Source organism: Lycium ferocissimum, chromosome 7, assembly GCF_029784015.1.
Source record: "Lycium ferocissimum isolate CSIRO_LF1 chromosome 7, AGI_CSIRO_Lferr_CH_V1, whole genome shotgun sequence".
Lineage (NCBI taxonomy): Eukaryota > Viridiplantae > Streptophyta > Magnoliopsida > Solanales > Solanaceae > Lycium > Lycium ferocissimum.
Window position 1 is genome coordinate 56,802,564 of NC_081348.1, and position 26,728 is coordinate 56,829,291.

Consider the following 26,728-nt stretch of genomic DNA (forward strand, 5'->3'; position numbering starts at 1 on the left):
TATAAAATTATTTTTGCCTTAGCCATCTATCTATCTTATCTAGTCATCTAATATATATATATAACTGTTAAAATCGATTAACAACTAGTTATTAAGTTGTTTCAAATATTTGTAAAACGTTGCACCGTCTCACACTTTTTCAGCTTATTTATAATTAAACTCTTTTACGCAAAAAATTATAATTTTCTACAAGTCCTATTTTAAATAGCATTCTTATATATCTATTTACAACTTCAGTCATACTTACAAAGTTACGTTCTTTTCTATAATACCATATTTATACTTAGCCTAATTAATCATAAGTCCGGTCGGATTAACCATTATTAATGGAACTTAGAGGATGCCTAATACCTTCCCTCTAGGTTAGTTGAACCCGTACCTAGAATTTTGATTTCGTATACTTTAGAATAGAGTTGACTTTAAATAAATGACTTTAATAACTTTAGGTGCCCTAATTCACCATAAATAATTAGGTGGCGACTCCTAACTTTAAATAACCCCGGAATTACCCGGATGTTGTAAACTATTTTGACTTAGGTTAATATAGGGTATGACACAATGCATAGTACTTCATATGTTGTGAAGACTCAACAGGTTCAGGACCCCACAAATCACAGTGAATTTTCATCAACGGTTCTTTTTCAATTGTATTTCTCAGACCAAAAGGCAATTTACAACCTTTTTTTATTTGACAACTAACACTTATTCTTATCTAAAACTTCTAAAAACTTAGAGTTTGGATGCCCAAGTCTAGCATGCCATGTTTAAAATTCCTTTGTCGTGGTTGTCAATGCTACTTCCAAAGCATGATATTGATACACTTATTCTTATCTAAAACTTCTAAAAACTTAGAGTTTCTTCTAAAGGATGCTCTTTTAATTTTAAACCAGACATGCTTCCACCACCAATGTGTGTAATATTGAGTCCATTTCCTACATGGTCTCGAACTAGATAGCTTACCAAACATAACTAGAACTAAAATTACCCGTAAAAGCATTTTAGTGCACTGTGGTTGTTCCTGCCACATATTTGAAAAGCACAAAACTATTCCGTCTCCTTTGAGTGATTTGCATTGGCCTGAGCATTTTGGTTGCCTTGATTTGTACTATTGTCTTCCTCTTGAGCTATAGTTCGCATTATGTGTGTATATAATTCTTTGACCTTTGAGCCTCTTCTCCATCATCTTCTCTGAGATCAAATCCTCTCAATGCATTCACCAACTGGTTCAAGGTTGGATAAGGTGGCTTGCCAAGCATAACTATCCTAAAAGTTTTGTACTTCCTATTTTCTTGATTACGTGTCTCATTACTAGTTTGTGTCATCCATCAATATGTTCAATTCTTTGAAGAACTCAAGTTTTGTTTCCCAATATAGTAATTGTCTTCCAAGGTCTCCCATCTCTTTTGCGTTTACCTACAATGAGATACATGGTTTTTTCTAAAGTGTAACAACTAGAAACACATCTTGATGTTCTCAATCATCACTATCACAACCATTTTCACTAGTTTTCTCAATAGCAGGAGCCTTGTCACTGTCATTACATCCGCATTAGAAAAATGGCTTTTAGCAATAAATATTCATTTTAAACCTTTACCCACCGTTTAAAGGCTTTGCAAATTGAACGCGGTGTCTCAATATTGAGATCTAGATTTTAGTGGCATTTATTTAGCTACAATTAAATAGCCACTTATTGGATGGCCTTTTGTTTTGGTTTTAATGAAGGTCTCTAAATAATTGCTGAGATAGCTTTTTAACACATTTTAATTGATCTTTTAGTTTCTTGTTTCTTGGTTAATGCTTATATGAGTCAATTTGTCAATGAAGGTGATTCCAACATCATCAATGTTTTTTTTGTGATAATATTCACACACATAGGAAATAAAATATTCATAACAAAATATGCTAAATTCATCCAATCATAATATATTACATTAAATTAATAACAAAGACAACTTCTCATAATTTCGAGTCAACATTAAAAAAAAATAAAAAAATACACTATTTGAATCTTCGGTAGTGTTATTTTGAGTCTAGTAACTAGTGTCGCAAAATATCTAAACTCAAGACTATAGTAAGCTTATTGACATTCTCCAAACACTGACCATTATCAAGTCTTCAACCCATTGAACTTCTTTTCGCTTGTCTTCTCGTAGCAATGTCACCTATCTCTTCGCCTTCCACGATTCTAAATCGGTTGGGTTTTATATGAGAAATTCTACAAAACCATTATGCCACATTACATTGAGGTATTAATCAGCAAATTCTAGTATAATACAACAACAAAGTATGTATCTAAGAATAAAAATGCGTGGTAAACTGTTCTGATGACAAGAACACAAGTTTTCTGCATTAAAAAGCACAAAAAAAAAAAAAAAAAAGGAATATTCCGTTTCCTTTGACAAGAATTTTTAATTAGATAACAAAGAAACATGAATTGAGAGAAATGGACAGGAATTAAAGCATACGGTTGCCTTGGTATTTAATGTACTTAAAATAGTTGCTACTTTCTATGAACTGAATATCTTGTAATAAGAAATAGATGAAATATCTAAATTTCTAACCTCTTAACATCGAACTTTTCGAGACACGCCCATAGTTGGACAATATGAAAGTCTCACCATCGGATTCCTTTTTTATTATGAAATGTTTAGCCACCTAGAATGTACAAACAAGTTAAATCACATATAAAAATTTGTTGATAAATTAATACTTTAAAGACAACACAAGAGACAAAGCAAGAGGTTGTGTTATGTGTAGCCATGAACAAGAACAGAAGCATCAAGAGTAGTATATTCTAGTCTGAATATGACTATCTCTATAGAACCAAAAACCATAATAATGCACGGCGATCGATCATATCATTCACAAGGACAAACCAAATCTTAACCTTATGTCTTTAGAAAAGTACAACAGCATACTAGATGTGAAATAAATGCCGGAAGCTATTCCACATACTAGCACTACTCATAGGATAGTATAAATGGATTTATTACATATACCCGATACCGAGTTAAAGGTTGCTCCCGCTTTATTCCTTCTTGTTTTGTTCAATCAGCATAACTTTCGTATCCAAATAAAATCAAGAACTAATATTGATTCATTGTTTTTATAATAAATATTTTCACTACAAAACAAACAAGTTTTTATACTACTCGTATACATATGAATAAATTATACATGTAATACATGTATGATTACTTTGTTGTCACAAGATATCGAGTAGCATGTCATACTTGGAGCATTGCAACTGTCCATAAGATAGAGCATCATCCCGTTTTTAAACCATCATATATGTTCTTGAATTCTTTGAAGAGTTATTTAGTTTTCATAAGAAGTATTTCCACATCCCAACCTCTCATGATTTACAAATTGACCAAGAACTTGCCAAATCAAGTGTGTAAACTACTTCATTTTTGGTATAGACAAAAACTCTAATTGTTGGTAGCTTCTTTTCCATTAAATATTGTTGTCCCAGTTGTCTGCGAGAGACAATTTTTCAAACATCATATAGGTTTCTATTAAACAAATGAACCAGAACTTGACCACAAGCAATATTGTAATAAACAAATTATGCTCAACTTTTTGTATTCCGAATTGATTAGAAAAATATTAAGAAATAACTCGTTGGAAAGATTCGAAGAAAAACAACAAACCTTCGTACTAAACTTAGTATACATGGTTCCATTGTTTCAATAAACGCAATATTGTCCCCTTATTTATCGATTCATGCAACGGCGAACTTGAAAGCTTCCAAACATCTTGATGCACTACAATAGCCTTGATAAAGTTAGATTTATGAACTTTATCGGAAAATAATCGATGAATAATCGGACGACTATCAATTGGGGATTTAATGAAAAAGGTTTGTGGTCAATTCGATCCGGATGGGCAAACATAGGGTTTGCTTTTGGAGGAAATACTAAAAATAAATGTTTGACTCTTTTCATGGCCATTTCTTCTAATTGCCGATAAAAATGTAGTGTTTTCTGGCCAATGTATATTTGCGGGCAATACTTATTGTTTAAAGACTAAATGCTGGCAATTATCTTATTGCCATTAAATAATTGAAAGGCCCTTTTTGTGGTTTCTTGAGGTAGTTTCTTCGGATATAGCTTATGCAATTGGCAAATTGTTCATAACTAACACCTTTTTTTAATTATACGTTGCTAAGCCGGATCGGAAACGAATTTTGTTATTTAGCTACAAAATTTATACATCACTGATTCCTGTTTTTAGTAGTGATTAGCTTAAGGAATGGCATAAATACCGCCGTCTTTATGGGAAATGGTTAATTAGTGTCTTAATTAACCTTTCTTGTGCTCCTTCAATTCTTTGAAACATGAACAAAGGAATTAAGCAACCCAGTTTCCCATTCCATCAACTTCAAAAACATTTGTTATGGTGTTTCTTACTTCTTCCCTTTTTTTTTTTTTTTTTTTTTTTTTTTTTTTAAAGAAATCATTGGAAAGTAAGCAAAAAAGAATAAGGGTCCAAGTCAGCTCTCTCTTTCTTTTTTTGAACAGAGTTTTTTCTAGGTTTATGCTTCTCAAAGTCAGCTATGATAGTGATGTAGACGTCGAAGGAAAATGGATTCATATCTTCTTTTTCTTTCGATTACTTTTCTAAACACAAATTCCATTAATTACTTAACATTTGTTAGCTTAAAAGAGAAACATCATACACTTAGGTTAATTAAAGATGTGATGTGTTTAATAAACACAAGACATTGTGTGTGAAAGAAGTTCAAAACAACTCAATAGGTTAAGTGGGAAGAGAAAAGCTGAGAACGACAAAAGATGAAGAGAGAAAGTAGTTGCGCAAATGGGCCCACCAAAATTTAATTGACATGATACCATGTAAAAGAATCTAAATATCCAATCCAAAACCTTAACATTATAGATGGAATAATCGAGAACCTGTTAAACCTCTTTAGAAGTTCTTGTACAATTGATGATGGACAAGTGTAACATTCAGTAATATGAATAGCTATGGTAAAACAATATTTTTTTGCTGAATTTCCTTGACAAGTTATTTGAGCTAATGCAAAGAAAGAAAGAAAAAAAGCATAAAAATTCTTTGACAAGTTGTTTGAGTACAATAAAAAGTGGCCAGCTGGCTGTATAGGCCGGTGGTATTATTTGTGTTTAAAAGTGGGGACCAAAAGAGAGATGAATGAAATACAAACTTTTGCATGCAGTACTATCGTTTATTATATTTTTTACCCCTGATTACAACAACAACGTTAACATGCCCAGTGTAATTCCACAGGTGAGATTTGGGGAGGGTAAAATGTACGCAGACTTTATTTCTACCTTGTATAGATAGAGAGGTTGTTTCCAATATACTCTCGGCTCAAAGCTAAGGAAGCAAGTCAAGCGGTAATGAAAACAAAACAAATAAAGCAATAATGGTAGTAAGAAATGAAGAATATGTACAGTACTACGGGAATACTAAAAATACTACAAAAAACGGAGAAGATGAGTAGAAGAGATTTAATAAAAGATACTAAAATTACGACACTATTCGGCTATCTACTACTCTTCTACCATAATGATTAATTATTTCTTGAATGAAGTAGATAATTAGGAGAAGGAAAATAGAATTTCTAGTGAATTCAGCTAGTACAGTACTCTATATGCTCGTTGTTTTGTCGAACAGGAGTTGTGAGTTATCCAAGCCTATTGACTTTGATATTTAAATAATCTATACCACTTGGCACATATAAAAAATTTAGTGATAGAAAAGAGAGCGCATGGGTATATGTTACTGAAAGGAAGACAGGATTTGTTTCTTCTTCTCTAGATCGGTGAATTTAAGTAATTTTTATTATGTAAGAGCATTGCCAACATATTTCTAATGGAATCTTCATATATTTATGTTCTATCTTGGAATAATTGCCAAATGGCTTCTTATTGCTGACTCATGACTTTGTTATAGTTTGTACCTCTGAGAACAATAGAATCAAGAGGAATAAAAGTAAAATATTTTATAATGGAATCTTCATCCATGTGCTATCTTCGAAATGATTGCCAATTTGCCTAATTTCTAACTAGTGACTTAGTTAATTATCTCTCAAGTTGGATAAATACAAGGAGCAAACGCACAACAAATACATACTAACGTAGCTATATATGATCCATATTCTGTACATACATACATATATAGTAACACACACACACACACAGAGGGGCAGTCTGAATTTTTTTACACTATTAAAGAGTTTAACATATGATAATAAGTTAATTACTTACTATTTTTATCATATTACTAATTGAATGATCTTCAAGGAAATGGCTTTAAAGGGCCAAATATACCCCTGTACTATCAGATAAGGGCCAAATATACCCCTCTTTATACTATGGGTTCAAATATACCCCTACCGTTATACTTTGAGCTCAAATATACCCCTCGTTATACTTTTGGTTCAAATATAGCCCTCATTTTTAACGGAGGGAAACGTGTCATCATTCTATTGGACTATTTTAAATTATGTCCTAATTAATAAAAATTTAACCCATAACTCGATATCCAATTAAAAGACCATATTCATACCCGGAAAATTAAAACCAAGTTTCGAAAAGCTTCTTCAATGGACGCCAATAGTATGATCGGCGAGCATATGACCGAAAGAAATGGCCGGTTATAAAGTTCCCATTTTTATCACATTGACCATGGTGGAAAAAAAAACCAAAAGAATGTGCAGCAGAGTAATACAAGTAGAAAAAGAAAAAGTAATAATCATATAGCGGTGATGAAATTGAAGAATAGGTAGTATTATTAAGACCAATACAAGTCCAATAAACTGAAAGATAGTAGAGTATTATTCAAATCAATCAGTGTTTTAAGATCTTGCAATGGCTCAACTACCACATATAGCAATTCTTGGAGCTGGCATATTTGTTAAAACTCAATATATTCCTAGATTAGCTGAGATTCCCAATCACTTTGTTCTTAGAGCTATTTGGAGTCACAGTCAGTAACTTATAGTAATAAATTTGCCCCAATTTTAACATTTCTTCCATTTTCTTGAATCATTGTTCAATACTATGAACTGAGTTTCTGTGGAAACAAAAAACTTTTTGTATTTGTATGATTTTATTTGTGGATTTTAGTTTTCTTGGTGTGATAAAAATGGGAACTTTATGACCGGCCATTTCTTCCGGTCATATGCTCGCCGTCATACTATTGGCAGCCATTGAAGAATGCTTTTCGAAGCTCGCTTTAATTTTCCGGGTATGGGTATGGATCTTTTAATTGGATAACGAGTTATGGGTAAATTTTTTATTTATTAGGAGATAATTTAAAATAGTCCAATAGAATGATGACACATGTCCCTCCGTTAAAAATGAGGGGTATATTTGAACCCAAAGTATAATGAGGGGTATTTTGGACTCAAAGTATAAAGGCAGGGGTATGTTTGGACCTAAAGTATAACGAGGGACATATTTGACCTTTTCTAATAGTAAAAGGGTATATTTGGCCCTTTTCCGTAAATTTTATATATCATCAGCTTAAATAATTTTTTACACTATTAGATCATCCAAAGAATATTTATAGGTAACTCTTCTTAAAATGCACGATTTGAAATCTTAAAAATAAGATATGTTATATGCTACAATATGTACCGATTATAACCTCACCTTGGTGTAGAATTTGTTTACACCGACAATTTATATTACTTAAACTCGAAAGAAATTTACCTTTATCTGTTATTACCTTATAAGTGAAATTATAGTATTAAAAACTTTACACCATCAGTAAATATGTAAGCCTTAAATTCTTTTAGAATGGACATGTATTTGAAGTGTGTTGGAATTAGCAAGGATTCAAACAAAGTTCACAAGGAATTGGGAGGGAAAACCCTAAGTCTAATCGGGCAAGAAAGAGGAGAAAATGGATCTGTTGAGATTCAGCAAAATTAAAACGATGGGCCAATTTTTGGACTGAAGGAAATTAGGCCCAACAATGCAGATAAAGGAAATGGACCAAGAAAGAATGGAAATGGGCCCAATTCGTCAAAGACATGAAATCTCAGGTGCCAACAATGGAAATGATCATCCAACATGATGTGTTGGACAATTCTCAGCCCTCAGATCATTTTCATATATACCTGTACATACAAAGACACAAAAGAATGGAATCTTCTATCACTTTCATATATAGTTGTAATTAGTTAGAACAAAACCAATAGGAATTTAGCAAGTGTACAAATATTATTGGTTGTTATATTTACATTACATTGTATAAATAGGTGTACAGTAAATCAATGAAAATCATCCGAAAAATTTCTATATTTTTGCATTCTTCTTCTTGTTTTTCCACGTGGTATCAGAGCAGATTTGAAGCTCTTCAGATCTGGTTTTCTTTTCATTGTTTAGTCTCTATCAACTTCATTCTCTAATTTTCTCTTTTCATCATGGTTGAGTCTAACGTAACGACTTCAGCCTTCTCGTTGTCTCCACACAAATGGACAAATGATAGTCCATACTACCTTCACCCCAAGACTCACCTGGCATGTCCTTGGTGAACTCCATGTTTGAAGGGAAAGGATATGGAGGTTGGAGAAGGATCATTCTCATTGCTCTTTCAGCCGAGAACAAAGTTGGATTCATTGATGGAACTAACAAGTCCCCTGAGATCAGTAGCACTGACTTCAATCTATGGAGCAGATGCAATGACACGGTAACCTCTTGGTTGCTGAACTCTCTCTCCAGGGATATCTCTGATAGTATCATTTACTCTAAATCAGCAGAAGATCTTTAGAATGATCTTAAAGCAAGATTTGGACAACCCAATGGTGCCAAACTTTATCATCTGCAGAAGGAAATGAGTGATTTAACTCAAGGTTCAAATGATGTTGCTAACTAATACACTAAGATAAAAGGACTGTGGGATGAACTGGACACTTTATGTGCTAAAAGTATATGTTCATGTGAATGCAAGTGTGGTGGAAAGGACAAAGTAGTCAAGTCAGTTCAAGATGAAAGGCTGATTCAGTTCCTCATGGGACTGAATGATGCCTATGCATCAGTAAAAAGCAATATTATCATGATGAGTCCTTTACCATACCCTCAGTTAGTCAAGCTTATGCATTGCTTATTTAGGATGAGAAACAAAGAGAGGTATCTGTGCAGTCTCATTTTCCTAATAACTCTTCATCTTTTATGGCAAGCAATGGAGCCAATCCAGGAGGACAAAACAATGGTTATAAGTTTCAGAATGCTGAACACAAAGGAAAGAAGAACACTCCTATTTGCTCCTACTATAAGAAAGTGGGACATACTGTTGACAAATGCTACAGGGTTATTGGTTTTCCTGCTGATTTTAAGTTCACTAAAACAAAGGGTTATAAGACAAATATCAGGAGCAACTTTGCACAACCTAATGAAGAAGGTGGATTCTCCAACAGTCCATCTAGTGATGGTTTGAATCAGCTAAACAAGGATCAATTTGCTCAGCTGGTTCAGTTGTTGAACCAGGTTAAGGTGAATCAAGAGGTTCCCTCAAGCTCAGAAGTTGATGTTAATGCTACCCTGGCTGGTAATGTTTTGAATAAGTTTGTTCTCTATTTAATTTCCATCAACTCTAACTCTTGGATATTAGATTCTGGGGCAACTCAGCATATGTCATTTGATTCTAGCCTTTTTACTAATCTTAGAGCTTTAACTAAATCTATCAATGTCAATCTCCCTAATGGTTTTAAAGTCAAAAAAACTCATGCAGGGAGTATTTGTTTATCAATGTCCTTTATGTTCCATCTTTCAGACTTAATCTCTTATCCATACACAAGATGTGTGTTCAGCTAGACTGTCTAATCACCTTTTCTTCAACTTAATGTGTTTTGTAAACCCCTTCAGTGAAGAGGCCTCTAGTACTTGGTCAAGCTAGGAATGGTCTCTATCATCTGTTTTCCTCCAGTCAACAACCTAAGAGTCTACTCAAGACCAATGCATTTTCTTTTTCAGTTTCAAGTTTTCCTAGATGTAATTTTGTTCCTGTTTTGTCTCAAATCAAAGAGAATTCTAATATTCAGTTATGGCATGTAAGACTTGGGCATATGCCTTTTTCATCAATGAGAAATATTGGTTCTTTATCTTTTAAATCTATTCCTGATTGAGCTTGTGATGTGTGTCCCCTCGCTAGGCAAACCAAACTCCCTTTTTAGTACAGGTTCTATAAAAACTAAGTCTATCTTTGAACTTATTCATATTGACAGTTGGGGTCCCTATAATAAAGCAACTTACAATGGATACAAATACTTTTTAACTATAGTAGATGATTTCAGTAGAGGAACTTGGACCTATCTTTTAAGCACTAAAGGAAATGCTTTTGCTATGCTCAAACAATTCTTGTCTATGGTTGAGAGACAATTCAACATTAAGGTCAAAACTATAAGATCTGATAATGCTCTAAAATTAGGAAGAGGGATGTTGCTTCTGAATTTCTTTCTTCTCAGGGCATTTTGCACCAAACTTCATGTGTGTCAACCCCACAACAAAATGGGGTTGTGGAAAGGAAGCATAGACATTTGTTGGAAACATCTAGAGCTCTGCTTTTTCAGTCTAATTTACCTATGACTTATTGGGGGGAATGTTTGTTGGCTTCCACTTTTCTAATTAACAGATATCCTTCTAGAATTTTAAAAGGAAAAACCCCTTATGAAATGATTTTCCAAAAACCTCCTGATTATCACTATCTCAGATCCTTTCGATGTTTGTGTTATGTTTCTACTTTAAGTCAAAATAGATCAAAGTTTTCACCTAGGGCAGTTCCTTATGTTTTTATAGGGTATCCCTATGGGCAGAAGGGATACAAGGTTTTGGATTTAAAAACAAGAAAGATTTTTGTCTCCAGGGATGTGTCATTTCATGAAAACAAGTTTCCTTTCAAATCCACCTCAAGTTTTAATTCCTTGCCTGTTTTTCCTATACCTTCCCTACATGACCTTCCAACTACAGATTTGCCTACTGTTTTAAATGATGATGCACCTACTTCACCAACTACTCCTAATCAAGATAGTCCTGATCAGTCTCCTATTCACCATTCTCCTGAACAAGCTATAGAACAGCTTGCAGATCCTATTCAAAATCCCCTAAATGAGCCAATACATCAACAAGACAGTCAGTGCCTTGTAACTCCTAGGAGGACAACTAGACCTCACAAATAACCTGCTTACTTATCTAATTATCTGTGCAACAATGTGTATCTCACAGACCACACTTCTTGTTTTTCCTCCCCTGAGTCACCTACTATTTTTCCTTTTGCAGCTTTGTCTTCAGATAATCAACAAGTTTTTAATTCCATTTCTAACATAATAGAGCCTGATAGTTTTGCTCAAGCATCACTACATCCACGGTGGCAACAAGCAATGTCAAATGAGATTGAAGCCTTGGAACTAAACCAGACTTGGGAAGTAATGGAATTACCTAAGGGACACAGAGCTTTGCCTTGTAAGTGGGTTTACAAAGTAAAGCACAAATCAGATGGGAGCATTGAAAGATTGAAGGCTAGGCTAGTTGTCAGGGGAGATATTTAAAGGGAAGGGATTGATTTCACTGAAACCTACTCTCCAGTAGTGAAGATGATAATAATCAGAGCTATTCTAGCAATTGCAGTCAAGAAAAAATGGGTGCTTTTTCAGCTAGATGTGAATAATGCCTTTTTACATGGAGACCTCAATGAAGAGGTCTACATGAAATTTCCAGCAGGCATGGATTCTCCTGGTCCCAACTATGTTTGTAAGTTAAGGAAGTCCCTATATGGTTTGAGGCAAGCCTCAAGGCAATGGTATGCCAGGCTTGCAGCTGTTTTGGTGTTTAAAGGTTTTGTTGCTTCTTTAAATGATTATTCAGTCTTCATCAAAAAATCAGGTGATCTAATCACTATTGTGGCAGTCTATGTAGATGACATAATTTTAACAAGATGCTTCAGAAATGGAAGAGTTGAAGTTGTTTCTTGATTCAGAATTTAAGGTCAAGGACCTTGGTCATCTACACTATTTCCTTGGCACTGAAATGGTAAGGGAGACTCATGGTCTTATTCTAACACAGAGGAAATTGACTATGGAGTTATTATCTGAGTTTGATGTATCTCATCTACCATTGGTGTCATCTCCACTTGATCCTAGTCTTAAGCTGTCAGTTGAAAATGGTAAAGTACTAGCAGATCCTACTACCTATAGAAGGATAATTGGGAAATTAAATTATTTGACACACACTCGACCTGATCTATGTTATGCAGTTCAACATTTAAGTCAATATATGCAGCAGCCTCGCATCCCTCATTTCGCAATTGATTTGAGAGTGATCAGGTATTTGCGAGCTGATCCAGGTCAAGGTGTATTCCTGTCTGCTAGTCCTTCTTTTTCTATTCTAGCATTCTGCGATGCAGATTGGGGTGCATGCATCGTTTCACACAGATCTATTAGTGTTTTTTACATTACGTTTGGGAGATCACCACTTTCATGGAAGTCTAAGAAACAAGTTTCAATCTCACTTTCCTCAGCCGAAGCTGAGTATCAATCTATGAGAAGGGTAGTTGCTGAGATTACCTGGTTGAATCGACTTTTGCAAGATCTGGGTTCACCTCCTTCGCTTCCTATTTCGGTCCACTCCGATAGCCAAGGGGCTATTCAAATTGCTCGCAATCCTGTCTTCCACGAGCGTACCAAGCACGTGGAATTGGATTGCCACTTCGTCCGGCAACAGTATCTCGCCGGCTTGATTTCCTTGACGTTTTTGCCAGCTGCTTCTCAACTAGCCGACCTTTTTACCAAGCCATTATCAGGCGTCTCTCATCAATCCTTGCTAGGCAAGTTGGGTTTCGATTCCCTCCCCTCCAACTTGAGGGGGGGGGGGGTTGTTGGAATTAGCAAGGATTCAAACAAAGTTCACAAGGAATTGGGAGGGAAAACCCTAAGTCTAATCGGGCAAGAAAGAGGAGAAAATGGATACGGTCAGATTCACAAAATTAAAACGATGGGCCAATTTTTTGGATCAAGGAAATTAGGCGTAACAATGCGGATAAAGGAAATGGACCAAGAATGAATGGAAATGGGCCCAATTCGTCAGCACATGAAATCTCAGGTGCCAACAATGGAAATGATCATCCAACATGATGTGTTGGACAATTCTCAGCCCTCAGATCATTTTCATATATACCTGTACAGCACACAAAAGAATGGAATCTTCTATCACTTTCATATATAGTTGTAATTAGTTAGAACAAAACCAATAGGAATTTAGCAAGTGTACAAATATTATTGGTTGCTATATTTACATTACATTGTATAAATAGGTGTACAGTAAATCAATGAAAATCATCCGGAAAATTTCTATATTTTTGCATTCTTCTTCTTGTTTTTCCACAAAGTGAACAAAAGGGTTTTTCCTTTCTGAATTTAAAATTGATCCCACTAACGTACGGTCTTTCAAGTGTCATAATCTCCAACGTTACGTAAGAAGAGATCTGACTATTTGACTCGACCAAGAATTATGTTTGGAACAATGAAATCTTATCATGATGAAAGGTACATGTCTCTGATAACTATTAGATTCGTATAAGTTGTTTTGAATTTAAACAAATAAATCTTGGATAATCAATTTTAATAGAAAAATATATAAGTACGAAAATGTTCTAAACTTGACAGGTCCTTAAGCAATTCATCAATGGATTGAACTTATCAAAAACTTTGAAATAAATTTTCAATGATGGATACATCAGTTCTCTTCATATAAATGTACTTAAACCATGCTTTGCAATCATACTTATGAGGAGAAAATCAACTAAAAAAACCAAAAGGAGGTTCCTTTTATTTTGAAATCACATGCATGAATCTAAAAGACGGATAAATTCAGATCACATCACAAGTAGATTAATCAATGGATTTATTAAATTGTGATGCGAATATTTTTGCAGTGGGATTCCCACAGATCCTCACCATGTTAGGGTCAAGTGCATCTCATGATGTTTATCTCAACGTAAGATCTAACTTCTTTGAAAAAAAAAAAAAAAATTAGGAATCTCATCATTGTCTACATTAACATACTATATTAGTACAATTAATGAGAATATTCCAAGTACATAACTTTTTAAATGTACCCCATTATTTAGAGGATTATCTTTACTATAATTTGCTTTTCATTTTCTTTTAGACTGGTTTTTTATAGTACTTAACCCAAATTAAAAGCGTGTAGGTTTATTAATCTTTAATAACCTGAGGTTAATTTTTAATCTTTTGTATCCTTAATTCTATCTCAGCCAAGTGGCGTAACAGTACTGTCTCCATTTGCATGACTCGAACCTCCAACCTATCAGTTAGTGAAAGATGTTCTACCACTAAATCAAACCTAACGTGTTAAGATGATATTTTATTAGAAGTAGTTTTGCTCTTAATCAGGCATTAGTCTGTCGCCTATTTGGCATGTTGAAAGGTTTAGTTGACTTTGAAAATTTTCAACTGGCAATAGCATCAAATATCCTTATTCTCTTTCCATGCAGGCTCGTAGATAAGTCTTACAAATTATCTTAAAGGTGAATGAATATAGATGGTAATTTAAAAAATTGGTTTACATTATTAAAAGTATTTAGTTAATATTTTACAGAAATAGGCACAGTGTGATAATTGTGCGCAATAAGACATAAAAGAATTAATTCGCATGTGGCATTTGGTAGCCCAAATTAAATATTTATCTAAAAGATTTGGCATCCAATAACCAAAAGAAATTTCGTTAAAAATAGTAAAAAATAATTTAGCATCCTCTCTCTCCTCATGATTTTATCAAAATTTGAATATTTTCTTCCAAATTTATCTACTTCCCTTTTCAGATAAGATCTCCCGACTTTCAACATTTTTTTTTTTTTTTAATATTTTCTAACAAATCTCTCTACTTTCTTTTTCGGCTAAGAAATCTTCATTAACTCTTCATTGATTTCGTGTTAGTGTTGCAGTGCCAATTTTCCTTCATTTTTCAGGTTTTTCATCGATTCCGTTACTACGTTGGAATATTCTTTCATTTTTCGGGTTGTTCATCTATCTTATTAAGACCCTAGTCTAAAAACACCATTAAACTTTGATTCAAATTTTTTCAATTTGTGTATCTGTGATTTATCTCGACTAGTGATATTAAATTTTGTTGGAAACATATTAAAGAGTTTGAAGATTAATTTTAAAGGTGTTTGGAGACGATCTGAGACAAATTTGAGCTGAATTTTAGACTAAAAACTTCAGGTTGCAAATGACTCCACTTGTATATATATTCGCATTGTATCTCGTGTGTATCACACTGGATATCTGCTTTATCTTCTATATATCACGAATATTCGTGTATTTCCATGAATCTTTGTGTGTGACATCGATAAGTAGGCATTTTTATCAACTTATCTTATTTTTTAATGATAAATTCATGTCTCATTTATGAGATTAATGAAACAAATAATGATTTTAATGATATAATTTCAGGTTTTGGAAGGCTTTGAAGAGATAAGGAGTGGAATAACTTCAAATACTTGAGAAGATTTGACATGAAGGCCCAAGTAGCTCACCACATATCTGGCCACGCAACCATATATGCAGCCACCGACGTAGTCAAAGTAGTTTATGACAGTGGCCGCGTAGGCATGTAGCTCACTCACGCAGCTCACCCATATAGCTGGGCGAGAAGGATATTTTTGCCACATTTTTGGACAACATTAAATAGAATTTAGGGCACTCTTTTATATTGTCTTTGTACTTTTGAGCTAAGAAGAGCTGTCATGGCTACTTTTGGGAGAATTTGAAAGATTTCACCATAGAATTTTCATTTACTTACTTAATTAGTCTTTAATTATGTCATTTTTTTCTTTCATCTTTTATTTTTTGTTTCTATCATGAGTAGTTGTACTCTATTGCTGGGGTTGTGGACTCTTATGGTATTAACATGAATGAGTATTACTTTTTCTTGTTTATTATTATTTTTTATTGATTAACTACTTGTTTACATTCTTATTTGTAAATTTGGTGGTTGCGAACACTAGATTAAGCCCCACCCATTCCTTTCTTTCTTGGAAGAGTGAAAATTGGATTGGGTATTTAACAAGTAGCACTGAAGTGAGTATATGAAGAAGTTATTATGCTTAATTAATGAAATCGATTTAGGAATAGGGAGATTTCTACTTGAGTTTTATCAATCGGGTCTTAGTGTATTCCTTTGGGTTTGGAAAAACTCTTAGGAACAAGCTTGCTAGAATAGAAATTCTAGTGAGTAATTAGCAATTGAATCATAATCATTAATTCTATTATTTTAAGCAAGATACTTGAATTCATGAACATATTGAAGTTACAACCCTGGTCTCTCTTTTAATTGAAAACAAAACATATAGTGTTTGAAGATTACTGTAGGAAATTCACAAATTCATATACTTTTGGACATCTTGACACACTCCTACTCCTTTTGGGATCGGCCCCAACCTTTATTGGGTTTATTATTACTACAACAGCACTATTCTTCATTGGAGGTGTAGGACCGACCGTTATCAATTTTTGATATACACTAATACACATAGTATACAACGAGATATACACATGTCGAAGTGGCGTCCACGATTTGATGTGATATACACTGAAATACACAATATACAACATGATTTACACCATGTCGTTGGGGCCTTTTCTAGGCATAATTTATTTACTTGAAACAAGTCCTAAATTAAGGAAGAGAGTATTAAGTTTTCTACTAAATTATGGGTTACAATTCGAGATGGCTATAAAATGCCAAATTTTTTAGGCTTCAATCGTTAAACCTATCAGTGTCAATATCCCTATATTTTATACATTTCAGATTTGATGTAGTCCATAAACATGAGACCCAATTATGAGTGTGATAATTGATTGTTGGATCGTGCACTTTATGTGCTTGGTAGTTTTATTGTGGTGGAAGTGTAGACTCAATCCAATGAGGCTGGTAATGGGAGGCTTGATCAGGATTTCATTACTTGTAGCTATGTTTCCTCTCTAACCCTTACATAAACATGCTATCATGGTTATTTCATATCATCATATGTAGTGTGTGGTAGTTGTCGCATTGATATCGTCATATTGCCAACGGGAATACAGAGAAAGACTTAGTCATTCTTCAATCCATGACATGACTCAAACAAGTATGCAATTATCATTGCTACACTATTTTGTGTCCTAATATCACGTTTAATCTTGATTTAATATGTTAATATCCTCACATGTGGTATCTGAGCTTAAAAATATGATAATATGATCAAAATATTTTGATTAGTTAAGGTTATAAAATGTTAATTCTGTAACCCTGTGGTTATTACCTCATGAAGAAAAGTTACAAATTTTTACTGGACTTTAGAAATTTTATTCCTCTCATTGAGAGCTCCGATTTTGAATGTGATATCTCTTAACTCTAAAAAATGAGAAAGTAATTGCGATTTTATGAAAAATAGGATTTTATATTCTTAAAGAAGTTGTTTCAATTTTTGGACAATTTTAAACCCTTATTTTGATTGAATTAAAGGTTAAACGAAGTTCGTTTGATGTTTCTAAACGCGATGGTAGCTTTTAATTGATTTTTTACATTGTAAAGAATGAACTTTCAAAGTTAGGTTTTGGTTCTTCTTTTATTTAAAAAAAAAAAAAACCTTCAAATCCGAATTTAAAACTCAAATTATTGATAGATTTGTTGAGCTTTAAAGTAATGAAACCATAGAAATATATTTAAAAATTTTTGATGCACAGTGTTTGTCGGTTAAGTCGAATCAAAACGAAAAATGGGAGAAAACAAAATCGGGTCAAGAAACTCAATTTTTTTGTAAAAAAAAGTCGGCTCGAGGAAGAAGATGAATTTCAATCAGGTTTGCGAAGTCCCTCGCAGGCAGATGCGTGTGGGACATGTGCACACCCTTCCTTGGCCTGTTGTTGTTGAAATATTATGCGATAAGTTCATAAGCAATTCTGAAAGGGGCTAGTCTTGAAGTTTTGTGTTTATTTTTTATTTATTTATAAAAAGCTGAACTTGTAACATTTAATGAATATTCAGTAGTCCTGGGTGCTCACCTTAAAATTGACCAAAAAATATATTGCTTTGAGTAGGATTCGAATTTGGCTACTCCATGGCTTAATCTAAAGCTTACAACCTTTTAACCAGAACACCAAGATCTTTTATTGCCTCGTGGGTGCTATTTATTATTTTATACTAAAACTTTAATATTTTCTTTATGTCTATGTAGAGTATCCACCAGGGTTAATGGGTGCTCGAGCACCAAAACTTAACACATGCGTCCGCCCCTGTGAATATTAATTGAATAAAATTACCCCCTCCCATCCCACCACGCATCAATCGCGTTTCTTCTTCAACTCTTCTTCTTCTTCTTCGTCTGTAACTTCATCCTTGATCCTCCTCCTTCTCCTCCTCTTCCCCCATTAGAAATTTGGCATTGAATTAAAATTGACAAAAAATTAATCTAAATCAACTCTGAATAATCTCAAATTTTAGGTTTACTCAACAACATTTTTTAACAAAACCCAATAAATAAATCAAGCTAATATATTTAATAATTTAATAGAACCATTTATTTTCTTCTTCACCAAGTTTCGAGCTTTTCGATTTTAATAGTGGTGGTTTTCAAACCTCTTAAACAGACATTGCCAAAAAGAGAGAGAATTAGACTAATTAAGCTCATCCTGACAATAAGGAACGTCATGATTTAAAAACAAAACTTCAGATAATATTGAACCTACTGATCCTGATGATTTACTACAAATATTATCTAATAGGCAACACATATCACATTAATACAAAAATGAATTAGGTATTACTTTATTAATACAAATTTGACCACATTATAACTACAACAAACTAAATAATAAATTACAAGCAATTACACATACAAAGACACACAAAAAACCAAATAAAAACTAGTGTAATACAACATTGTCATTATTAACAGAAAGAAAACTGAACCAGCTAATAGTTATTAAACATCAAGGAAAGTCATAGATGAAAAAGAAAAAATTTCAGCAATATTTAGTCTACCCATTCAGATAATTTGTCATAACTTATTGCTAAATAATTAACACTTAGCCGAAAGAATTAATGCGTTTTTCAAAGGTACAACTCTCGTAGCAAGGGTAACGCCTGCGTTATTCACTTGGTATGTCTTATAGAATTGTCTACAATAAGTTCCTGTAGGCAAAATTCAGCTCAAGATCTAGATTTATCAATGTTCCACAACTTTTGTCATAAGGGACACTGTACCTTATATTCACTTGTTAAGCCATGTAAAATTGTTTATAAATATTGCTCTACAGGCAAAACTTAGCTTGATCTATGCTTTCTTTAGTGTTCCACAACGTTTGTCGCAAGCACGAAACTTTACCTTTTATTCACTTGCTATGTCTCGTAGAATTGTCTACTAGTATTGCCCTATAGGGCAAAAATTAGCTTGAGGGTTGATCTTGATTTTTCAATGTTCCACAACTTCTGCGGTAAGGACAACATTTAGTTATATTTACTTGCTTTGTCTTGTAGAATTGTCTATAAATATTTTCCTACGGACAAAGCTTAGCTTAATCCCTCTATCTTTTTCAATGTTCCGCAACTTTTGTTGTTTACTTTATATTTACTATCTATATCTTGTGGGATTGTTTACAAATATTGCTTCATAATCAAAACTTAGTTTGAGGGCTTGATCCCACTAGTTTTTCTTAAAAAAAAAAAAAAAATCACAATGTTTGTCGTAAGGGCAACACTGTACCTTATATTCGTTGGTTGTGTCTCGTAGAATTGTCTACAAGTATTGCCTAATAGCTAAAGCTTAGCTTGACCGCTCTGTTTTTTCAATGTTCTACAACTTTTATTATAAGGCCAACATTTTACATTATATTCATTTGCTATGTCTTTGTTTCACGCACCAAAATGCACCAGCTAACTAAACGGTGAATGAACCTTCAAGTAAGTCTTGACAGAACTTTCAAATATAGTTACAACATAAGCCTAAGAAATACAAATTTCACATTCACTAAAAAACATAAATATACTTTTCTTGTTCATTCACAGTTGTAGCTAAAAATCAAGCAAATGATTTTTCTAACCCTTCTATTGTACAAAATTCATTATTTTCAGTATTACAAAGTCGATTAGAAATAGGGATCTAGTAGCTCAGTTGTTTGGTTACCTGAACTTTCACCTTGTTGGTGAGGGTCTGAATCCGCACGTTGTAATTCCCTTCCTCATTTTTCCTTTCCCTACCCCCTATGTAATAATAAAAAAAAAAAAAAAAAAAAAAAAAGTCGATCAGAAATATTGCGCTTTGATGCATACAACAGAGAAGACATAAGAGCATCAAAATTATTTTTCACTTTACATATCTACCTTTTTCTTACTGCTTCCTTTTCATGTCTAGCCGAGGGTCTATCGAAAACAGCCTTCCTACCATCACAAAATAGGGGTAAGGTTTGTGTACACTTTACCCTCCGCAAATACCACCTTTGGAATTATACTGGTTATGTTGTTGTTGTTGTTGTATATCTGCCTTTTTCCTATCAAACAAATTATCAATCTCCTAATCAATTCTTGACTGATTTATCAAGACTTCTACCTCTTAGTAAATGTTGCAAATCATAAGGTCATGTCCACAACTAGCAAAAAAAAAAAAAAAAAAAAAAACAGTTTACTCTTTTTCAACAGTACATTTCTATTCTGTTATCTACAGACACAAAAGTTAAAAAATAGGGCTTATACATTCTCTAGAGAATAGTTGTTTAAAATTCATTTTCTCAACTTTACTTTAATTGAATAAATATAACGAGTCAATTTAACATTATTTTGAATACTTAAATTAGGAGAAATCAAAGAGATGAATGTTTCTAATTGGCCATGCCGTTTAAATGGCCACTTACTAAGGACCTCAGATGAATAAGTGACACGTGGCAATCATAGACAAAGGCAAAGACCAATACCAACAAAAACTAACAGACAACAAGAAATGCGGGTAATTTTTAGCATTTAAAAAGAATACCATATGGTTGTTTTTGAGGCGTTGGGTTTCATTTCAATTTTGCTTTGTTTTTTTAATTTTGTATAGTCACAGCCAACCGTGGGCACCATCAGCTTACTCCTCTCCCAAAAGCTCCTTTTTTTTTTTTTAATACAAAGGTAATTTCTCTTATTGGAGACGGATTTAGAATTTAAAATCTATATATATGTGTATGAATCTTGAGCAGATGTAGTGTGTTTTTTTTTTGTTACATTAAAAAATATTAAATAGAAATATTACATATGTTCACAAGCCAAATTACTGAAATCTATTTGGAGCAAAAACTCCATATCCTTGATCACCTCTTCTCATATTACCAAGTCCACGTCATATTTATGGCCTTCATTTGCCAGTTTGTCTACACGTTTACTTGCGTCTCTCAAGATGTGGATGATATTCTCTCCGGATGTAATACATGTCTATTGCCTCTACACTAAGGGGTCGTTTAGTTACAGGAATTGGAAGTTATCCCGCTATAAAATTTGAAATTAAATTTGTCCAGTACTTGATTATGAATATTAGTTAAATCAGGAAAAAAATTATAACAAAACTATGGAATTATCTATCCCATATAAAGGATGAGATTATCTATCCTAGTCGTAATTTCAGGATTATAATGTTGGGATAACCTTATCTTGAATCAAACGACCTAAGTGCGTCTATGGTTCTCTTTGCATTCATTATAGTCAATTCTGATCTTTTGCATTTGGCTCTATCTATTTGCTTAGATATATATATATATATATGGGGAAAATAAATTCTAAAATGTATGTATGTAATACACCACACTTTTTCTGGACCCATTGATTGCAAATCCTAGATATCTGCTTCCTCTCTTCTTGGTCTTGGAACTTATATTGGATTTGTTAGTTTTTTCTTAGGTGATTCAAAATTCGTAGTGTGAATAGGTGCCTTATATTCTTGAGGGTTGCATTTTTTCATTGAAAAGGTGTGTTAGGTTTTTTCTAGACCTAAGATTTGCTGTAAATTTGCTGCACTTATATTCCAGCATTAGAAAAATTTTAGCAATACAAAATTCCCGCAACATAAAATTCTGCATTCTTCCTCTTCCTTTCTACACAAAGCAGTAGAGAGATTAACAGTTCTTAGGAGCTTTTATTTGAGTGCACATTAAAAGTTCCTGTGTGGTTTGTTGTATCTTGGGAGTAGGACGTCATTCGGCTATTGCACCTCGGTAGCGGCGGATAGCTACTCTGAAGAGAGCGCCAACCATAACGTTCCTCGAACCGGTTTTTCACTTCCAACATTTATATCTTCTTTTATTGTTAATTTTTGTATCTTGTGTGTCATTATTTGTTCTTCTTTTAGTACTTCCATCTTTTTGTAGAGTACAATTTTTTTGGAACACTTGGTTATGACGTTTAATTTGTATTTGCTCCTTGAGCGTTACTAATGTTAATGGCTTATGGGGGAATTATGTTCTGCATATTGAACTTATTGAGTTCTTGTTATTGGATTGGAAGGGTAAAAGTGTGGCAACTAGATTGAAATTATTGGGTACTATTTGTTATTGGGTGTAGTAATTAGATTGATATCATTGGATCTTTCTCATTTGAGGCTTTCAATTTGTTCATGGCATGCAGTATATAAAAAATGGCAGATGGTGAGGATATTCAGCCACTCGTCTGTGATAATGGGACTGGAATGGTCAAGGTACGTACAAGAAATTTGAAATTGTCAAACATTTGTAAATATTGTACTATTAGAAAAAGGGCCGCCCAATGCACTAAACTTTCACTATATGCACGAGTTTTGGAAAAAGATCGGACCACATGGGATTTATTGTGTGCATACTTACCTAATCACAAGCCGGAAACATTTACCTTTGCGCCAAACTCCTTTCAAATGCTACGCTGTCATAAAGCTAAAAAACACTACTTAAAAAATGGACAAGTTTTGTCGCTCAACAGAAAAATTCGTCACTAAATCCTATTAAGCGACGAATTAGCGACAGATTATCAAAAAATCAGTTGGCTACGAGCTATTTAGTGATGGATTAGAGACAAAGTTCGTAGCTAAATTTCAGTTTTTCTTGAGGTAGTTGTTTGATTTGATTTTGTCTTGTGTATCTCAATTTTGTAGGCTGGATTTGCTGGAGATGATGCTCCAAGAGCAGTATTTCCGAGCATTGTTGGTCGCCCACGTCACACGGGTGTGATGGTTGGCATGGGGCAAAAAGATGCATATGTTGGTGATGAAGCTCAATCCAAACGTGGTATTCTAACTTTGAAATATCCAATTGAACATGGTATTGTGAGCAACTGGGATGACATGGAGAAAATATGGCATCACACATTTTACAACGAACTTCGTGTTGCCCCAGAGGAACATCCTGTTCTGCTCACTGAAGCACCTCTCAACCCGAAGGCTAATCGCGAAAAGATGACTCAAATCATGTTCGAGACATTTAACACTCCCGCTATGTATGTTGCCATTCAAGCCGTTCTATCCCTTTATGCCAGTGGTCGTACAACAGGTGAATACTTTCTCGTGTTTTATTGTTCTTTACTAGTATCTGTTGAAGACATAATTGCTTATATAAAAGTGAGTTTTTCTATTATTTTGAGTTTTTTAGATGAGATTATTACACTTTAATACTATCCAAAGGCATCAATAGTTTTAGTTTAGGCCTTAAAAAAGAAGATTTTTTGTCTTCAAAATGGTAATTTCCTGTAAGCTCCCCATCTTTTTTATGTTGGAGATTGAAATTTTGTGTTCCATTTTTTGCAGTAGGTTAATGGTTATAGGAGTATTTGAAATGTCTACAGTTTAACAGGGGGTATTACTTATTTTAGTGCTTGTTTTATTTTCTAATCATTTCTTCGGTGAAGAAAACGAAAGAGAACACATAAGATTCTATAGCTCATTCGAAAGGATCTCATAATATAATTACCTATGACCGTTTATGTATCTAGCATGATCACACGATGAAATTTGGAGATGTAATCATAGAACGAGCGGCTCGACTGGAAGGAATAGGTGGAGAAATTGTGTATTATCTAGTAAATCCTTTAATTTTAACATCAAATTTGAATTCAAAACTTCCTACTTGTGTTGTGAAAAAAAGGGAATTACCCTTTGACCCGCAAGAGGAGTTTGGGCTCCTGGAATATGGCATTTTTGGGGCTTTTCTCATGTTATATGTTATTTGGTAGTATCTAGCGCATCGATTGTTCAGGTGTTGAAAGTGATGATTTATTATTGTCAAAGTGGTAACTATATGTACAATCTCAAATGAATCTCTATCTTTTTTATTGAAGATTGAAAATTTGTGTTCCTAAATCCTTTTTTTTTTTTTCTTTTTGTCAAAAGCAATCTGTTCTTGAAAAACAACCTTTTTGCAATTTCAATAATCATTTGTTTGTTGGTGAAATCTGTTTACATTCTTGTTGACACATCCCTCCTCTGTTGACTAATTCTACGTTTATACTTCATATAGATTAACTTTTCTTCTTTTAGTAGGTTTATCCATACATAACAACTAGATATTATTGAGGTTCTATTATAACATCAGATGTTTTTGTGTAGGTATTGTCCTGGACTCTGGTGATGGTGTCAGCCACACTGTCCCAATCTACGAGGGATACGCTCTACCACATGCTATCCTCCGTCTCGATTTAGCCGGTCGTGACCTTACCGATCACCTAATGAAAATCTTAACTGAGCGCGGTTACTCATTCACCACTACTGCTGAACGAGAAATCGTGAGGGACGTAAAGGAAAAACTCTCCTACATTGCCCTCGACTATGAACAAGAGATGGACACGTCGAAAACTAGCTCCTCTGTTGAGAAGAGCTATGAGTTGCCCGATGGTCAAGTCATCACGATAGGTGCTGAGCGTTTCAGATGCCCAGAAGTACTTTTCCAGCCTTCAATGATTGGAATGGAAGCTGCGGGTATTCATGAAACGACGTATAACTCAATCATGAAGTGTGACGTGGATATTAGGAAGGATCTATATGGTAACATCGTACTTAGTGGCGGTTCGACTATGTTTCCTGGGATTGCTGATAGGATGAGTAAGGAAATCACAGCATTGGCTCCAAGCAGCATGAAAATTAAGGTGGTAGCTCCACCTGAGAGGAAGTATAGTGTTTGGATTGGAGGTTCCATTTTGGCTTCTTTAAGTACCTTCCAACAGGTGAATCAAATTTTACATTTTGACATAACAATTGTGATTCACATACTATGTGTTTATGGTCTTGTTTGCATATGGAGACTTGCTTTATTTTGGTTAGCATTTAGTCCTTCAAATTTACTTCATATAATCCTTTTTCATGTATTTGTCGACATTTTAGTGTTTTTTGTTTTCACATGTATATTTACGGTACGCGTCGAAAATGATGGGTTCAGGTTATGATTCATCTCTACATACACTATATTATGGTCTTGTATGCATATGGAACTGGTTTTCAATTGTATTCCTAGTCATAGAGCCATGGAGATTTGCTTTATTTTGGTTAACATTTAGTTCTTCAAATCATTCAATTTTGCTTCATATAATAATTGACATTTTAGTGATTTTTCATATGTATATCTATGGTGCACGTAGAAAATGATGGGTTCAGGTTATGGTACATCGGACGCATACTCTCTGTTTATAGTCTTGTGTGCATATGGAACTGATTTTGATTTGTATTCCTAGCCATAAAGAGTTGTTTTTTTTGGGTAACATTTGATCCTTCGATTCATTCTAATTTGCTTCCTATCGAGTTTAATTTCTTATACAACGAAAGCGAAAGAATCTTTACATTATCAGATTATCTAAAAGAAAACGGTTAGGTATGTATTACGTTGATTGTAAAAAATAAAAAAATGTTTCTTATCTCCATCTCCTTCTTGTCTTTGTTTAGTATTCTTCTTTTGATTATAGGTTGCTTTGAACATAAAGATTACTAATGTAACTCTATGTTGTTTTTGAAATACAGATGTGGATTGCAAAGGCAGAATACGATGAATCTGGTCCATCCATTGTGCACAGAAAATGCTTCTAATTCTTTTTAGACGTGTAATATTCTTTTGTCTCTGTAACAATGGCAAATAAATTTTCCACAATTGACAGTTCCATGTAGATTTTGTTGGTTGTGAACTTTGACCTTATATGGTAAATCTAATTGTTTTTCATTATGTCCATATTACAATATGCACAAGTATTAACATGATGCATCCAGTAGGTGAATTAAATTTCAGGTCAATCAAATCCAGTGGCACTAATAAATCACATTCTCTGACATAGACGTCAGATGTAATAAAAATAAAAATAAGTTGGTTAAGAGTTAAGACCTGTTGACGGTAACAATCACAATAATTCCAAAATAATCTTTCAAAATCTAAACCAAATTCCAAATGCCAAAATGTTTTTTTGTTACTAATGCAGCCATCATATTCAAATTTAGACTAGAAAAGTACTTATGCTTATGCCACTTTCTACTTTTTGACTCCAATATGTGGACTTTCTACTACATGAAAAGATCTAGCATATCTTTTTTTTAATCTATACACATATATAACTCTCTTAAATCTTAATATAATTTCTTCTTGTGGCCCCCACTCAAGACTTGGGTGATCTTGATTATCCAAGATTTGTTGTCTTCATTTGTATTATTCTCCTCTGAGAAACATTACTTTTTGACAAGTCAAAATAGATTCATAGTTTTTCACAAATAATGGTTG

General features: G+C 33.7%; 1 protein-coding gene across 2 annotated transcripts; it reads left to right on the plus strand.

Annotated features, from left to right (window-relative positions):
• Positions 1–21,053: 21,053 nt before the first annotated feature.
• Positions 21,054–26,188, plus strand: LOC132065736 (actin). Of its 2 annotated transcripts, XM_059459260.1 has the most exons (5): positions 21,054–21,152; positions 22,638–22,707; positions 23,137–23,530; positions 24,583–25,196; positions 25,984–26,188. In XM_059459260.1, the coding sequence occupies exons 2-5, from the start codon at positions 22,648–22,650 to the stop codon at positions 26,047–26,049; spliced, it is 1,134 nt and encodes a 377-aa protein (XP_059315243.1). In that variant the 5' UTR covers positions 21,054–21,152; positions 22,638–22,647; the 3' UTR covers positions 26,050–26,188. The 2 variants fall into 2 exon arrangements, with proteins under 2 accessions (XP_059315243.1, XP_059315242.1); XM_059459259.1 differs by lacking the exon at positions 21,054–21,152 and having other exon boundaries at positions 22,024–22,707.
• Positions 26,189–26,728: the final 540 nt, after the last annotated feature.

Coding starts and splice junctions, on each gene's coding strand:
- LOC132065736 (XM_059459260.1), top strand. CDS start 22,648: ATGGCAGATGGTGAGGATATTCAGCCACTCGTCTGTGATAATGGGACT. Junction 22,708..23,136: donor ATGGGACTGGAATGGTCAAG/GTACGTACAAGA, acceptor TCAATTTTGTAG/GCTGGATTTGCTGGAGATGA. Junction 25,197..25,983: donor CTTTAAGTACCTTCCAACAG/GTGAATCAAATT, acceptor TTTGAAATACAG/ATGTGGATTGCAAAGGCAGA.